This window comes from Pseudorasbora parva, chromosome 24 (assembly GCF_024679245.1).
Source record: "Pseudorasbora parva isolate DD20220531a chromosome 24, ASM2467924v1, whole genome shotgun sequence".
Lineage (NCBI taxonomy): Eukaryota > Metazoa > Chordata > Actinopteri > Cypriniformes > Gobionidae > Pseudorasbora > Pseudorasbora parva.
The window spans coordinates 21,526,038-21,542,448 of record NC_090195.1 but is presented as its reverse complement, the minus strand read 5'-3'; the positions used below and the strand labels follow the sequence as shown (position 1 = coordinate 21,542,448).

The following is a 16,411-nucleotide window of genomic DNA, read 5'->3' as shown; positions in this document are numbered from 1 at the left end:
CTTTGTTCCGTTGGTGCGGCTGTAGGTTCATTTTTTTCTATCACCTCCTGCAGGGAGTCAGGAAGCACTGCAGTAGGAGCAGGGGAGCCCTCAGGTTCGCTGGGAACCTCAAGGTTTGGTATTCCTCTCAGCATGTTGGCTTCTGCTTCCTGGAGCATCCGCTCAAACTCCTGCCCGTCATAATGACCCATCTTCTGCTTCTTCTCCTCCCATTCTTTCTCTGCAGCCTGAAGATACCAAACAAAACAGTAAGTAAACAAGAGAACGCACATTTTCCCCCAAAGGCCATGATATACTTCAAGTGAAATTGAAGAAGCTCATAGTGTGACAATTTTGAACAAAATTAGGGCAAAGCTAAATTAGTTTGGAGTTTGTTTCGAGAGTTTCATAAAACATTACTCTGGCTAGTAAACTTTGACATGAAAATCTCTGGTTAATTTCATCTGTTCATTTTGGTGCGGTCAAATGCAAGTAAAACATGAACACCCTGGAAAGCTGCTTTATAGCACAACTGAAGATGCTTGCTTTAACTTAATATATTGTATAAAGTGCTATATAGTATAAAAACAGCTTGACTTGACTGGAGTGCTGACTTGCAGAACCTGTGCATACCTATCCACATCGCTATGATGCTTTCTTAACTGCTGGTTTCTTACCACTGTCATATCTGTTGTGTGATTATTTTGTTATTGAGAGAAAAGCATGCAGCATATATTTACATAATCACCTAAACGGCACTCCCAGCTAGGGTTGGTTATTGTTCAAAATCTTTCGTTTCGGTGCCAATTTCGCTACCACAGTTTCGATAATGGTTCCTAATGATACTTTTTGCGATACCATATGCAACCGACTAGCAGCACAAGCTAACATACACAAAGTGGTAGTCAACGTTATGGGGATGCATTCGGTTTAAGTAGAGAAATTACACTTATCTCTCAAGTATTTCCCCAAGCAGGATTGTCCCCCCAGTTCTTCTCCCTCACTGGCCCGCATCCACACATAACATACTGGACTGCACGCTTGCGTCATTTATGATGCAACTTTTTGTTTTGAAGAAAAAAAGCGCTTTTTAAATAATACTGCCTTGTCATTCATGCCACGCAGTGATTTTCACTTGACTGCACTGCACGGATCAGAAGATTATTACGGAGGCAGCTACTTTGATGGAGGAATATACAGCTTTACTCGCAAACTACAGTTCATGTTAATCAATGAGGTGATAACGAGGACCGTTATAAACCTAAAGGCTTGATTTAAAGTGTATCCAAGTAGTAATAATTTGGTGTTTGCTGTCGAAATGATGACAGTAGTGCACGGCTGTTCAGTGCTCTGGCCAGGGCATGGAGCGCTCACACTTGTCAAACGAACCGGGCTTTGGGGCTCAAACGCGCTCGGGTACAGTTCAGAGCGCCTAGTGTGCGTAAACCACCGCCTATGGTTGCAATACTCTTATCGCAAATGTTGCAATTTGCTTACTCGGCATCCACTTTTTATAATTTTTTATAACTTTTTATCCACTTTGGCATTGTAAAATGACGCGGTAGAATGCATGAGAAAAAACAACTACACTTGTGCTTTGTCTAGTGTGACTGCGAGTATCTCGAAAAATCCTCCTCGTTACGTGGTGGTGGACAGCCAATCGGCGGTGCTTTAGATCCTTACATGCAAGTATGCTACAGGCTCACACAGACACAGCCGCTTGGATTTTGGAACCGAAATTTGGCACCGAAAGATAAATAATGATGATTTATTATAAATTTGAATACTCATAGTGTCAGAGTTTTTTGTTCGATACCATAAAATTAACGTCGTTTGGTGCCCAGCCCTACTCACACCAGTGTTGGATGTTCGCTAACAGCATAACAGTCTTTTTTCCCCTAAGTGAAGACTGAAAGAAATGTTGTGGCTTTTACTCGTTTAAATGCACAATACTCACCTCTATTGACACAGCCCTGTTCTTTTTCTTGCTGTGGTTTGCATGGATCTCCTCAATAAGCAAGTTTGGAGAAGGACCTTTACTATGAATTTCATTAGCAGAGACTCCATTACTGCTGTTATTTGGTATTTGTGTCAGCTCAAGTGAGGGTTTTTTGAGCTGTTTGGTAGGTGAAGGTGTAGAGTCTCGTCTCTGTGCAGCAGGGGGAATGGGTGAAGGTGCAATCGATTTCTGGGATTGTTGTGAGGCTACAGGAGAGGCCTGGGCATGGTGGATCACCATAGGGCTTGACGTCATAACCTCTGACCTCACTATGGAGCTCTGAGGTATGACCGAGGCAGGCTCAAGGGACTCAACGATGGCCGATTCTGCTTTTTCAGAGGCAGATGTCGAGAGAACAGGGTCAGAGGGATTCAGCAGACTATCTGTGGCACACCTAGAGAACAAAAATGAGTTTAAATAAAAAAGAATTCAGAATAAAATCAATTTTTTATGATTTCTATAATATTTTTTAGGATTAAAAGCTTTTTTTTTTTTGAAGAATTAAAGTCATAATGTTTTTTAAAGGGGTGGTTGCACGCGATTTCACCTTTTTAACTTTAGATAGTGTGTAATGTTGCTGCTTGGGCATAAACAGTATCTGCAAAGTTACAGCACTGAAAGATCAATCCATACCGAGATATTGTCTTTTATAGCAGTTTATTGCCTACAAAGATGGCCGATTTGGACTACAACAACTTCTTCCTGGGTTGGTGACTTAATAAACCCTTGCTAGTCACCGTAGATGTGACTTCTGCCAGTAATGGTAAGGGGTGTGGCGTTTCCGGACAACCTGTGCTTGGAACTTACAAATAAAAATACATGAAACTCAGTGGTGGGCTGTCAGGGCCATCAGGGCCTTCTCTGCTGGCCCTGTCAAAATCTAAAATATACTTCATTTTTTATAATTAAATAAATTAAATTAATGTGTGTCTGAACGTGTCTAAATGCAATTACTGTATATTTCAGTATGTTACAATTATATTTCCAGAAAGAATGTGGTTATTTTTTGTGAGGCTAAACTGTATTTTCCATATGTCATCATCTAAACGCATCACAGCTTCGAGGACCAACACTAGTAGAATAGCTAGCCTTCCATTGAATCTGCTATTTTCCATTAGACCATAGCTTTGACTGACGTGGGTCATCAGCCAATCAAATTTTGATGTGTAGTGATAGATGTGTAGTTATAGACCGCCCCAGAGGCTCAGCAATGTGTTGGTGCGGTACCCCCCCGCTGATGTCATCAGCTGTTTGAACTTTTCGCGTGTTGTTAGCGATCTATGTGAAATGAGCTATGGCCGCCACGGATGACGGGCTGCGTTCGAATGAGCATCGTATGCATTCTGATTGCTCCTGATGCCAAGCCGGTAACGTTAGCTGACAAGCTGTGTTTTGCAGTTTATTTTGATGGTCTTGTTGGTCTGTGTTTTTGTTTGTTTAAGCAAATTCATTTCACCATTTGCCTAAATAGTGACACGTGACGTGAGCGCAGTGGTATCAATAAATAGGTAAATTGCCTTTTTGTCTCACGTGTCCTTTTATGTTGCTTGCCCTCTTCCCAACGAGCACTTTGAAAGCGAGGTTCGTAACCTTGTGTGTGTGTGTGTGTGTGTGTGTGTGTGTTGTTGTTGTTATTGCGGAGGCGTGGGGTGTTTTGATCATTTTTGAAGGCCCTGACAGAAAGCCCACGGTACGCTACTGATGAAACTACATTTGGCCATCTAACCAATCTAAGACCATTGCGTTTTTCTGAGGGATGGGCTTCATAGAAGCGGGAAGCAAACGAGCAGAGGACAGTGGAGACAGCATTGTGGAATAAAGGTCAAATATAAGAAAAATACGGAGTTTAAAAAAATGTTATACTGTACCCCATAAACACAACCAAGCCCTGAAAAACACCAGAGGACCACCCCTTTAAACAAATAAAAAAATAATGTAATTTAAATATAAAATAAATGGATTTAAAAAGAAAGGGAAAAAGATGTAGTTTAATTTTGAATCAAGACTTTAAGTGCTCAAGCTTTTGCATGACTTTTGCTCAGCAGATGACGAAACTGTGTGACTACACAATCCCAGTGACTATTACTGAAAGAGTTACCCGAGCCATATCTAGTCTTGAGGGAGAACTCTATTGCCTTGGACTAGTTAGAAACCACCCAGAGCACCTTAGCAACCACCTATCAACACCTTAGCAACCGCATACCAACACTGTGGCAACAACCCACAGCGCTTTGTGCCTGTAACATGTTCACACACATTTTTCTCAGGACGTTTACAAATCTGTTTAGTTTTGCAATTACACAAAACCGCTTTAAATTAAAACACTATTTTCTAGAGTGCTGGCAATATTAATTACTTTTTCGCATTCATAGAACGGCAACAGGCTTGAGTCTGATCAGGTCCTACATAAGGGAGAGAGGAAGCCAGACCTCTCCCCTGTCTAAACCTATACAGAGTCTCTGCTCATGCATGATTACTATATGAAGGAGAGATGCAGAACAGAAGCTGCATACATTTCCATAACACTCTGACTGGACAAATACGTGGCTAGAATCAGAAGGTGTAGGTCAATAAAGTTTGTCATAAAGTCTTTTATAAACTGCTATCTTGTTTTAATCACAATTGAAATCAGTTTGTACCTGCGAAGAGTGCCGAGTGTGTCCGTGAGGGTTCGCACTCTCTTCAGCATGCTGTCGAGTTTGTGGGGCTCTTCTTTGAGGAACTTTACGGCCTCCACCTCCACCCTGAGCACTGCTCGCATGCGAGCCTGAAGGGCTGGAAACTCTCCTGCAAGACAACAAAAAAGATGCTTTGCTATTATTCTGAGTGTCATCATCATCTAGGAAATGGCCTGACATTTAAACCTGATTCTGCGTGGGAGGTTTTTCCCTGGAGGTGTGAAATGCGAGTTTATTCTGTATAAAAATGCCATTATTGCACTTTAGGCAAGGGACAAAAAAAAAAACACAGGCCAAGTCTGGTTGTGTCTATTACCTACAAAGCTGATCTCTTTATTGTGGTGGATCTTTCACAGTTCACACCTTTAGAGACACAGCCCACAGTGGCCCACAGTTTCTGCAGGTTGCATTACTTTAACATGTGCGGGCAGGTCTAACACCAGAGAACATTCAACTTCCTGTAACTAAGGAAGCCACTGAAAATATCTTGAACAACAAGAAAGCAAAGTCCTTAGCACAAATTTCCACCAGTTTGTTTACAAAATTGTTTATCAGAGCTCTTTCAACGAGTGATTTACCTTTCAGTCCAGCCAGGTTCTCGCCAACCTTCCTCAGGCTGACAGCTCCGTCCTCTACCTCCTTCAGCGTCACGGCCCTCTGGGACACAGCCGGGCTGGAGTCAGCCCTCAGAGTCTCCACATACTGCTCCAGATCCCTACCCACAAATAGCAACACAAATATGCTCATATTTGCTCTGATGAGCCAATCCATCCACATAGATCCATGTTTTTGTCATAATTGAAATTCAAGGCAGTCAAAATCGAAATGACACTGTTGTGACACCAGAGGGCAGTGTAGATGTTTTTATCCTCCTGACATGTTTGCCATCCAGTCTTAAATACTGGTTTAAGAAAAGGAAGGGGGAATTTATGTATTTGAGGGCAATATATTGAGAGTTATTACATTGGGGCCACTATGATTTGCTTATATGCATCTTTATATCAGTGGCTCTCAGTTGTCTAACACGGTATTCAAATGTGCTGCTTGTTTTTAAACGTTTTATTAAAGTGACCCTATTATTAAAGGTTCCTAATTTTGTTCTGGAGGTCTCCTATAATAGGTTTACATACAACCAAGGTAAAAAACATTGCAGCAACACATATGGTAGCTTGTTTCAGCCACAGAATAAAATAAAAAAACAGTAATTGCAACTTTTTCTCACAGTTTCGAAGAATTGTGCCATATAAAGTCGCAATTGCAAGTTTATATCTGGCAAATCTGACTTTATAACATGCAACTGCTAGCCTGACGTGGTCATACTCAATTTTAGTCAGAATATGAGTCTGAAACTGCTCCATTGGGCTGTGATTATGGGGCTTTTCAACCGAATCAGGACAGACATCAACTGGATAGACCTACAACCAATCAGAGCAACGAAGTGACGCATAAGGGTAGTTGTCAAATGTCAACAGAACTCAAATGCGCTGTGTTGCCAAATCGGTGTTTTTTTCTGCGGGTTGAAGCGACCTCAATGATGTGATATATAGACCCAGGAATGCGAATTTTAGCAGGCAACCTTGCCAAAATAACACATTTTACTCCCCAAATGCCCCTTTTCCCGGAGAACCGAGAATTTCCCGGAGAATACACAGAGTACTTACCAACAGGATCATCATTTCAGAGAGAAATAGTGAAGGTGAATGCATATACGAAGAAGACCTCTGTTTAGGATTTAAACAAAGTCAACCAAGCGCCTTTGATGACGTGGATGATTACGTTACTGTTGATCATCTGTCCGTCATCATCTAAAGCCCGCCCTGACAATTTGATTGGTCCGAACAGTTTCTGTTCGGGCATAATGACTCCTCTATGGATCAAATTCAGACCGAACTGCCCGAGCTCAAATGTTGTGGGTGGGACTCAGTTCGGCTGGCATCCAGGCTACGCAACTGCTAGGTATAAAGTCAGAATTGTGAGATAAAATGTCACAATTATCTTTTAAAATGTTTATTCTGTGGCGGGAACAAGCTTCTATAATTGCCTCTTTCCTCACAGTGTCTGATAGACTGGGTAAACCCAGCCTGATCTGGAGGCGATTTGATTTCGCCCTGCAACTCAGTCTGGAAACCTGTACATTAATTTCTATTGCTTCTGTTACACTTTTGCGGGAACCAATCACAAACCGGCTTATCCACCTGATGCGCTATTGGTGGGTTTACCATGATGACGGATAGAGAAGCGATGGGTCGTTGCTTGTTGATCACGCCTTTCTTGTGGTCCGATTAGTTAAAAGGACTATCCAACAGTGTTCATAGAGTCATTTGAATAATGCTCATTGATCACCCTCTTGTGCATACTTAGCTGACTCCCCAGACCAATGTTCAATATTAAATTATGCTTGGTCTGGTGATAGCCAGACAAAGTGTCTGAAACAATTTGCTGAAAGATTCGGTTTCTCTAAAACCCCACCTTTCCGAAAGCCTACTCTGCTCTGATTGGTCAGATGGCCCAGTCAGCTGTGATCGACCACTAACGGTGCATGTCAGAAACGTAACGGCCATTACATATCTGAATTTCAGCTCATCCTTTGGGAGTGCATGCAAAGTGGATTTGCTTTCACAGCGTAGAAAAAAACGCCTTCTCGACATGTCTACAACTCAAACCAAACAAAGTGTTTGTGGGCGGGTCGAAGTAGACATTGTTTGCTGGCAGCCAAAGAAAACCATAGGCTGGCATTATGCAAATTTGTTACAAACCTATGTAGGTCCATGCAAGAAATAAGACTGAAATTACTGACCGTTCGTTTCAGGCAATTAGAATCAATTATTTTGGTGAGACACTCTGATCTATAAAAAATTATCTTTTAGATTTTACAAACACTATATTTGAAGGTAATATTGTAAAAAGCATAACAGAGGCACTTTAACATAAACTGTTGTGTCAATATATTAAATGATTTACCCATAGTTATTTTTGTGATCCTTGAAGTTAAGAACAGCATGCACTTTTATAAAACATTAGTTGTTGGGGGGAAACTTTAATTTTATTTATTTATTTTTTGTTATTTAATAATATTCATCTTTTACGTTCTTGATACCAATAATAAGAAACTTATTTTTATAACTTTCATACTTAAATTTACTTGCTTTACTGTATATTGCAAATCCTAAGAGCTAATTAGTTAGTTTTCACTCCCATTTGGCACATGGTCAGAGTTAGTTTTGGACCTTATTACAAATGTGTAACAGAAGCAGGATAGAAAACTGTACATGTTTCTAGCCTGAGCTGCAGAGCAAAATCAAATCGCCGGCAGATCAGGCATGGGTTTACCCAATCTAACATTCTGATAAATTCATGATCGTTTTTTTTCCTTTTTTTCTCACAGTTTATGTTTTGAGAGGAGAAAATTCTGCTTTGATGCCCCATTCCTCAGCTACCACACATGTAAAAGTCAAACTGTCCTTGTTGGCTCAACATTTCACTGCTCACAGGCACTCAGAGACCTCTGCTGACTGGGCACTGGCATAAAAAAAGAGTGTTAATGCTGCTCCTGATCTCTGGCTAGTGTTAATTCCCACTGAGTTCTGTATTGAATGTTTCAAGCTGTCTGGAGAACACGCTTGTTAACCAGCTAAATTAATGCGGGATTTAATTATGGTTTACGTGCAGCAGGGCTATAATGAGTTAAAAGAGCGGCTGTAATGAATCGTCTAAGGAATGATTGAGTATAAAAGGCATTTGTTTGCCCACAGGAAAGTGAATTTCCGATTCCCCAGACAGAGAGTATGTGTGTGTGGGTGTGTGTCGTACCCAAGCTGTGTGAGAACTCTTTCCTCCATGCCGAGATATCGGTGTCTCTCTTCCTCCATCAGCGTCCTCTGTTTCTGTGTCGGATCGTCCTGTCGTTTCAGTATTTCAGCAAGCTTCACACTGATCTCTTGCTCTGCACGCTTTATCTGAGCACGCACACACTCCTGATTCTGAAGCTGAAAACACATACACGTAACCATTTTTTACAGCATACACTATCATTCAAAAGCCTGTAAGATTTTCTAAATGTCTCTTACTCTCACCAAGGCTGCATTTCATATTTTTTTTTTGAAATTTTAGTACAATTTAAAATGAAAGCTATTTTAATATATTTAAAAATGTATTCCTGTGATGGAAAGCTTAATTGGTAACATTTTACAATATACATGAACTAATGAACTAATGATGAACTGCACTTATAAAGCATATTTTATCTTTGTTAATGTTCATTTCAACATTTACTAATGCATTATTAAAATTGCGTTAACATTAGTTAATGTAATGTGAACTAACATTAACAAACTATAAACAGCCAGATTTTTATTAACTGACGTGTTAACTAATACATTAGTTAACTAATACATTAACTGATGTTAACAAATACAACCTTGTTGTAAAGTGTTACCGCTTATTTTTTCCATTACACCAGTCTTTTGTCACATGATCCTCCAGAAATCAGAAATTGTGCTGCTTCATACATTTGTAGAAAGTGATACATTTTTTCTTCCAGGATTTTTGATGAATATAAAATTCAAAAGAACAGCATTTAATAGAACCCTTTGCAACATTATAAAAGTATTTACTGTCACTTTTGATCAATTTAATGCATCCTTGCTGAATAAAAGTATTAGTGTCTTTTTTCTTTTTTTAAAAAAAATCTAAATGTAAAGAAAAAAATAATTATTGCACAATTTAACAGTTAACCTGTTTTTTTAACATTTACTTTCAGCTGTTAAAGCCAGCGCAAGAGAATAACAATATTACCCCATAAAATCAAAGCCCATTTTTCACACTCAATAAAATCCTAATGGATCAAATTAATTCCCTCCATAAATTATTTTGCACTGAATATTAAGTTTTACACGTCAATGTGTCACATTACACTAGTTAAATTAATTATGAATGTTGTTTCATGTTATCGTCAACATAAATAAGAACAAATGTTGAATAAAATAAAAAACTGCAGATTTCTTATTATACTAACTGATTGGCACTTTTATTACCTGTAGTTGTCTGATATGTTGCAGTTGGAGGCGGAGCTCAGAGACATTCCTCCTGAACAGGTGAAGGTTAACATGCAAGGGGGCGGGGCCTAGTGGTGGAGTAGGGGCGGGGCTACGCTCAGGAGGTGCTGCAGCAACTTTTAGTGCTAATACTGGAGAACCTCCTAAACAAAGCATAAAAACACACAAAAAACATGACCTATGAAATATGTAATATTTCAATAACATGACCTATGAAATATGTAATATTTCATGGCCTATAAGGTAAAACGGTGCCAAAGTCAAACTTTGCTCTGAAATTTATGTGTGGGACAGTTATGCAGATGGGTTTCTGGGAATATTGTGGCAATCCAAGATTTATAGATTTAAAAAGTAAACATTTAAAAAGGGACCATATTATCCGTGCAGTTCAAGAAATTATAGCTGATTTAATCAATTTGAGTACTTAAACAAATATATATTCACATACACTATATTGCCAAAAGCTCTGGGATGCCTGCCCTTACATGCACATGAACATGAATCACATCCCATTCTTAATCCATAGGGTTTAATTTGGAGTAGGCCCACCCTTTACAGCTATAACAGCTTCAACTCTTCTGGGAAGGCTTTCCACAAGGGTTAGGAGTGTGTGAGTGGGATTTTTTGACCATTCTTCTAGAAGCGCATTTGTGAGGTCAGTCACTGATGTTGGACGAGAAGGCCTGGCCTGGCCTTCTTGTCCAACAGCATTCGCTGACCCCGCTCTGGAGATTTGATATGAATCTCCGCTCTATATCAAAGTTGTTCAATCAGGTTGAGGTCAGGACTCTGTGCAGGCCAGTCAAGTTCCTCCACACCAAACTCGCTCATCCATGTCTTTATGGACTTGCTTTGTGCCTTGGTGCACAGTCATGTTGGAACAGGGAGGGGCCATCCTCAAACTGTTCCCACAAATTTGGGAGCATGAAATTGTCCAACATGTGTTGGTATCAAGCAGCAACCTCCCGCGATCTCTCTTGTAGCCAATACGGAAGTAATGTGGAAACGGAACTGCAATTCTTCGACTGACCACTAGGGACAGGCTCCAGAAGGGAGCAGAATCTTATTTAGCCCCATGTAAAAAATTCCCAACTTTACAGCAGAAAAAAACCATGTTTTGGTTTTGGCCTTTATGGCTAATTTTGACCTTCAGGACAACTGTGAGGGGGTGAATTTTTTTATAACTCATTTGTTTACGTCATATAAAGACTTTAAGTTCTGCATAATTAAGGGCGTGGTTACTTTGAATGACAGGTGGATAGCCATTTATCCGGCATCTTTAGTCATTGCGTCACCTAAGCTCCGCCCATATTTGCCCATTTTCCTGTTATCCGGGAGTGACACGCGATGACTCGCTCTCAAGATGGCAACGCTCAGCTGGTCTCTACTTTAAGCTTCAGATCGGCTTATCGGAATTCTATGGGTGACGTCACGGACACTACGTCCATATTTTTTTACAGTCTATGATTGGCATGCTGAAGCATTAAGAGTTCTTTTCACTGGAACTAAAGGGTCAAACTCAACTCCTGAAAAATAACCCCAACGTCACAATCTCCCCTCCACCAAAGGAATTGGCAAAATGTAGTCAGGCAAATACCATTCTCCTGGCATCCACCAAGCCCAAACTCGTCCATCGGATTGCCAGACAGAGAAGCATCATTCGCCACTCCAGAGAACACATCTCCACTGCTGTAGAGTCCAGCAGTGGCGTGCTTTACATCAGTGGTTCTCAAACCTGTCCTGAGGACCCCTCACCACTGCACATTTTGTATATCTCCCTCAGAAGACACACCCAATTCAAGTCTTGCAGGCTCTACTAACGAGCTGATGAGTTGATTCAGGTGTGTTAGATGAGGGAGACAAAATGTGCAGTGGTGCAGGGTCCCCAGCACAGGTTTGAGAACCACTGCTTTACAACACTGCATCCAACGCTTTGCATTGCAATTGGTTATGTAAGGCTTAGATGCAGCTGCTCGGCCATGGAAAACCATTCCATGAAGCTATCTACGAACTGTTCTTGAGCTAATCTGAAGGCCACTTGAAGTTTGGAGGTCTGTAGCTGTTGACTCTGCCGAAAGTTGCCGACATCTGTGCACTGTACATACTCAGCATGCGCTGACCCCGCTCTGTGATTGTACGTGGCCTACCCCTTCATAGCTGAGTTGCTAATTGCTTCCACTTTGTTATAATACCACAACAATTGACCGTAGAATGTTTAGTAGTGAGGACATTTCACGAATGGACTTATTGCACAGGTGGCAACCTTTCATGGTTGAACCACGCTTGAATTCACTGAGCTCCTGAGAGCGACCCATTCTTTCACCAATGATTGTAGAAGCTGTCTACATGCCTAGGTGCTTGATTTTATACACCTGTGGCCATGGAAGTTATTGAAACACCTGAATTAAATGATTTGGAAGGGTGTCAGAATACTTTTGGCAATTCATTGTATATTGGCCCTAAGCTTGAGGATTTGAGATATTTGTTGTTGTACCCATATTTGACCAGAACACTTGGCAAGATTACATTTCAAACTAGACTGAGCACAACTGATAAACAAAATTCAGGTCAGTTTTTGCAAAAGTACATATTTATGTGTGTGCGCAAGACAGCGTGTAGACATGTTTGTTCTTTTGTGGCTTATGCTGTCTGAGGGACTCGCTCTCTGTGCTCACGGTAGAGTGTATATTTGGAGGAAAGAGTGGGAGAACTTGTGGCAGGCAGCATTTATGTGCGACAGTTGAAAGGGAGATGTAGAATTGTTGGGATGCCCTCACAGCCACTGTATTACATTCGGCTGCTGTGAGAGCCACCATACCAAACAGATGGGGTCTGGGGTTCTGGGAGGGGTGAAAAGAAAGAAAATTACCTGTGCTAGATGTGCTGTGAGCCGGTGATCCGGACTTTACTGGTTTCTCGCTGGAAAAATGTAAAAGATATCAAAACTAAATGTACATTATGCAAACATTTACACACACAGATAAAATTACTGAACAAAACACTTGAAGTTAGTCTTTGTTACAGTGGCACAGGCATTGCCATTCATACAGACACCGGTTACAGTGAGGATGAGTAGTCAATTTAGTTCATGCACAGTTAGTAGTCATCTTACCCACCAAGTCTGACTCAGTGTCTGAATACCATCACCAATAATCCATTATAGCCCTCCTATTTTCTTTTCCTATTTGATTTGGGAAACGTTGCGATATTCTGGGAACTACATTACCCAGCCTGCCCTGCTTACCTGGGGTGTTCCTTGTTGCTGTTAGTGCTGTGGCTCTTTAAGAGAGCGTGCTGCACAAGACCAGTCAGACTGGCTATTTGCTCCTCCATGGCCTTCATTCTCTCTCTGCAGAGAGATAGAGCATATCGCACTCTTACTACTGATGGGGTGCGTGTGGGGGTGGACGAGGGGAAAGCATATTGAAATAACAGTGGGACTATGTACCTCATGAGATGGCTCAGTCATCTAAGGCTTTTTACGTATAAATACATATTCTTAGAAATATATCCACCGCATTTAAATAACAAATTACTTCCTTAAATGATTGTTGGTTAATTTTAACTGCAAAAAGAATTAAGCGAAGGAAAGGGAGTATGATCTGGACTCCTGTACAAATAAACACAAAACATTAAAAACATTAACTTGTCACACCAAATACACACATACACTCACCTAAAGGATTATTAGGAACACCTGTTCAATTTCTCATTAATGCCATTATCTAATCAACCAATCACATGGCAGTTGCTTCAATGCATTTAGGGGTGTGGTCCTGGTCAAGACAATCTCCTGAACTCCAAACTGAATGTCAGAATGGGACAGAAAGGTGATTTAAGCCATTTTGAGCGTGGCCTGGTTGTTGGTGCAAGACGGCCAGTCTGAGTATGCACGCACAACCATTTCTAGGGTTTACAAAGAATGGTGTGAAAAGGGAAAAACATCCAGTCAGTCCTGTGGGTCGAAAATGCCTTGTTGATGCTAGAGGTCAGATGAGAATGGGCCCACTGATTCAAGCTGATAAAAGAGCAACTTTGACTGAAATAACTACTCGTTAAAACCTAGGTATGCAGCAAAGTATGCTTTGGCATGTCCAAGCTCACCAATATTGGACAGTTGAAGACTGGAAAAATGTTGCCTGGTCTGATGAGTCTCGATTTCTGATGAGACATTCAGATTATAGAGTCAGAATTTGGCGTAAAAAGAATGAGAACATGGATCCATCATGCCTTGTTACCACTGTGCAGACTGGTGGTGGTGGTGTAATGGTGTGGGGGATGTTTTCTTGGCACACTTTTGGCCCGTTGGTGCCAATTGGGCATTGTTTAAATGCCACGGCCTACCTGAGTATTGTTTCTGACTGGAGTATGTCCATCCCTTTATGACCACCATGTACCCATCCTCTGATGGCTACCTCCAGCAGGATAATGCACCATGTCACAAAGCTTGAATAATTTTAAAATTGGTTTATTGAACATGACAATGAATTCACTGTACTAAAATGGCCCCCACAGTCACCAGATCTCAACCCAATAGAGCATCTTTAAGATGTGGTTGAACGGGAGCCCCGTGCCCTGGATGTGCATCCCACAAATCTCCATCAACTGCAAGATGCTATCCTATCAATATGGGCCAACATTTCTAAAGAATGCTTTCAGCACCTTGTTGAATCAATGCCACGTAGAATTAAGGCAGTTCTGAAGGCGAAAGGGGGTCAAACACAGCAATAGTATGGTGTTCCTGATAATCCTTTAGGTGAGTGTAAATAAATTAAACTCTCATGATGTTTATGGCAACAGTTTGAACACCAAACACCAATTCCCATAGGACTTCCCATTTGCCCTTTCTGTGCCAATGCACAAACTGTTCAAACAACTATTTCTTTGCTTTACAAGATAATGTTAGAAACGCCTGGCCTGCATGTGCTCCGCTCTGTAAAAACAGTTCAACATGTTGACTCTCTGTATTGACTTTTCTCTACTAGTAAGTACATCGCCAAGCACAATAAGTCTGACTTACAGGACACATCAAAGCATAAAGGGTATTATTAAGTCCACTTAACCAACGCAGTAAAACAACGCTGAATGAAATATGGTTCAAAGTCTTTTGTGAGTTACGTAAGGCTATATACTTGAAAACACAGAGGTAAATAATTGATATGAACATAATAATGGCTGCTAGTATTTAGATGAGACATTGTCGATGTGTTTTGGATGCAGTTAGGGAATGGCATGATGCAGTGGAAGACAACATACTGATGCAGAGTTAGATTATGAACATGTCATGGATGCTAATGTATCCTGTTAGTTATTTCCATGCTCAGATATCCCTGTTTGCTGTTAAAGATTGACTCACCGTGTCTGAGGGTCTGCTGAGGGGGCCAGGGGATTGTGAACCTGAATATCCGGGGTGGCAGGGGACCCCATGCCACCCCTTGTCTTTACCATGGTATCCATTGTAACAGGAGATTCCTTCCTAAATGATTGTCTGACAGGTGAGGCCCTCTCCAGAGTCATGGAACTCTGTGGTTGGCCTGTGTGAATGTCCATCATTCGCATCTCACCCATCCGGTGTGGGGAAGAGGGTGGAGTTTTGGAGCCAAGCATAGGAAGCTGACTATCCGTGTACTTCCTACTTTTCTGACGGAAGAGTGGATGGTGGTCCGGGGGCTCCATAGGAACACCGGGGTTACTGTAAGAGCGTATGGTGGTGCGGTGGTAGGCGTGGTCTACTGCATCAGGGGGAAGGGCCTGGTGGTGTAACATATATGGGTCAGCATAATGACTTTCAGCTCGGGCGGGAAGAGACATGCTCTTCGCAGCGACATCTTCGTCAGGTTTGACGTCACGCCGCTCGAGGATGGCGCTCGGGCAGGGGGAAGATGCGCGCGCGGGCGCAGGCAGTGTGTGTCCGGCTCGCTCACGTGGCATTGTGGCAACCCCGCCGCCTGAGGCCCGCGGACCGAAGGGAATGCGAGACGGAGAGGGGGGCATCACATGAGGTGTGGTAGGGGACATGGAGCCCTGCATGTGGGGTGGAGGAGGACCCATCGGGGGCTGCCGAAGAGGATGACCATCCCGTCCAGCATACATCATCTCCCTGTGAACCTGAAAGAGAGAGAGGATATAAGATTTCACATTAAAGGAGGGTAAAAAAAAAATCAAATCCAGCTGAAATAAACCCTGTAAACCAGGCTGCTGTTTTTGTGTGTGTTTTTTTTCATCAGGCAAAATAAGATATATGTTCAAATTACACAATGTATTCATATATGTCATGTGAATATAACATATTAATTGTATTAGGTAATATATAGCCACAAGGTGGCTTACACTCTCAAAAGTACAGTGCTGTCACTGGGGCAGTACCTTAAGCTACAAAAGTGAAAAGATACATCTTTGAACCTTACTTACCCCTAAATGGTACATATTAGTAACTTAAAAGGTACATATCAGGACTTTAATAATTCGTATTAGAACCTTAAAGGTACATATTAGTAATTTAAGAGTGTGTATTAGTACCTTTTCGGTTTTGTAATTTAGGGTGCCCCCCTAGTAACAGAACTGTACCTTTTTTCTGACAGTGTATGCAGCCCCCACAAAATCTAAACAATTATGAACTTAAGAACTTTAGAAAATACTTGCTAAAATCACATGCAAATTATATTTATGTCCACATTTCTACTTTTAGAACCATAAACAAG

General features: G+C 41.3%; 1 protein-coding gene across 3 annotated transcripts in view; it reads right to left on the bottom strand.

Moving 5' to 3' along the window:
- si:ch211-285f17.1 (sickle tail protein homolog) overlaps positions 1–16,411 on the bottom strand; it is a 158,737-nt gene that overhangs the window by 11,047 nt on the left and 131,279 nt on the right. For all 3 annotated transcript variants that reach the window (XM_067435478.1, XM_067435479.1, XM_067435480.1), the window contains 9 exons: positions 15,067–15,818; positions 12,955–13,059; positions 12,580–12,629; positions 9,690–9,853; positions 8,467–8,642; positions 5,235–5,371; positions 4,618–4,765; positions 1,937–2,372; positions 2–227 (listed from right to left, as the gene is read on the bottom strand). In XM_067435478.1, the coding sequence (XP_067291579.1) occupies positions 2–227; positions 1,937–2,372; positions 4,618–4,765; positions 5,235–5,371; positions 8,467–8,642; positions 9,690–9,853; positions 12,580–12,629; positions 12,955–13,059; positions 15,067–15,818 (2,194 nt within the window). The remainder of the gene's footprint in view (position 1; positions 228–1,936; positions 2,373–4,617; positions 4,766–5,234; positions 5,372–8,466; positions 8,643–9,689; positions 9,854–12,579; positions 12,630–12,954; positions 13,060–15,066; positions 15,819–16,411) is intronic.